Here is a 1518-nt window from a genome sequence, read left to right as displayed (position 1 = left end):
TCGGTTGCAGATGCAGCCACGACCGCGCGCCGCCGCCCTTTCCACCTCGTACCACGAACGCCGACCCCCACTTGCATCCTCTCATTCCTCTCCGCATGCCATTGCCAATGCCGCATGGACTTCCATGCCGACCGCGCGCAGTCCGCGCCCATCCCTTCCTCTGTACACCGCCCGCACGTTCATGTCAAACCCGCAGCACTACTTGTAGCCACAGCCAGCTCGCCGTGGGTATTATATAGCAACCGCGAGTGTCAACGAATTCATAATGCGCAACTAGCTAGCTCGTCGTGAGCTCGTGATCGCAATCTGCAAGCTCGATCTCGCTGCAGGTGCGTGCCATGGGAAGCGGCGTGCTGCGGTGGATCTGCGTCGTGCCAGCCCGGAGGCAACGCCGGCGGCGACCGCGCGCGGCGAGGCTGGTGCTGTGGGGCGGGGAGACGCGGGCGGCGGAGCACGGGCGGACGGCTGGGGAGGTCATGGTCGAGCACGGCGCCGGCGGAAGCGTGGTGTGCCGGGCAGACGGGTTCCGCGTCGGGCACCCCGCGCCGGTGCTCGCCGTCGAGGACCGGCTCGAGGCCGGCGTCACGTACGTCGTCGTCCCCGTCGACCGGCTCCCGGCGCAGGGGCAGGGCGCGGTCACCGCGGGGTCGCTCGCGGCGCTCTCCTACGACAAACACCACGAGGGCGCCCGCGGCGGCGGCGTCTCGCCCTCGTCGTCGGCGCCGTCGCTGGCTGCGGGCGGGAGGAGTCCGTTCGAGTACGTCAAGGACGGCGACGGCCGGACGGTCATCAGCGTCACCGAGGAGTTCATCGTCAAGGCCGTCACAGGCAGGCGGCCGCCTAATGGTGATCGTGGCGATGACGAGGAGAACGGGGCGCTGATCTGCAGCACGCCGGAGCTGAGGAAGCACTACGAGCAGCTGGTGGGGGCGGCGAGGGACAGGCCTTGGTCGCCGCGGCTGGAGACGATCGAGGAGCGGAAGGCGCGGAGGATGGTGGACGTCGTGATCAGCCCACGGACGATGTCCCCGGCCAGGCTGCTGGGCTTGGTCAAGGGATCAAGTGAGCGAGCTAGGTAGACCCCGACCTGGTGTAACCCAGGCGAACTCCTACATTGTCCTGAAAGAGGCCAGTAATAACATTGGGTACTCATTTGTAAGTGCTGTCTGCTCAAACGATTCATACTTGATGCATGCCTCCGATGTGTACAGTTTTCTTAATTTCCTCAATAATTTTGTGCAGCTGAATGTATACTTATATTGAGATATTTACACTTAAATTACTCCATTGGTTCCATAATTCTTGTCATGGTGTTCACTAAATTTGAATTAAAACCACGATAAGAATCATGGATCGGAGGGAGAATATAGTAGGCACATTGCATGAACCTTGCACAGCATATTGGAGATTTAATTTCCATGTCAGCGTGTTTAACGGTGTCATGTACATCTATATAAAAAATAGTGTCCCATTAACAACGCTACTCGATGCACGGATTCTCTCAACCTCCCCTTTCAT

General features: G+C 60.1%; 1 protein-coding gene across 1 annotated transcript; it reads left to right on the top strand.

Moving 5' to 3' along the window:
• The first annotated feature begins 338 nt into the window (after nucleotides 1–338).
• LOC124673464 lies at nucleotides 339–1079 on the top strand. The gene has a single exon (XM_047209542.1). It carries the CDS (start codon nucleotides 339–341, stop codon nucleotides 1077–1079), a length of 741 nt encoding a protein of 246 aa, XP_047065498.1.
• Nucleotides 1080–1518: the final 439 nt, after the last annotated feature.

Source organism: Lolium rigidum, chromosome 7, assembly GCF_022539505.1.
Source record: "Lolium rigidum isolate FL_2022 chromosome 7, APGP_CSIRO_Lrig_0.1, whole genome shotgun sequence".
NCBI lineage: Eukaryota > Viridiplantae > Streptophyta > Magnoliopsida > Poales > Poaceae > Lolium > Lolium rigidum.
This window is presented reverse-complemented; position numbering and strand designations above follow the sequence as displayed.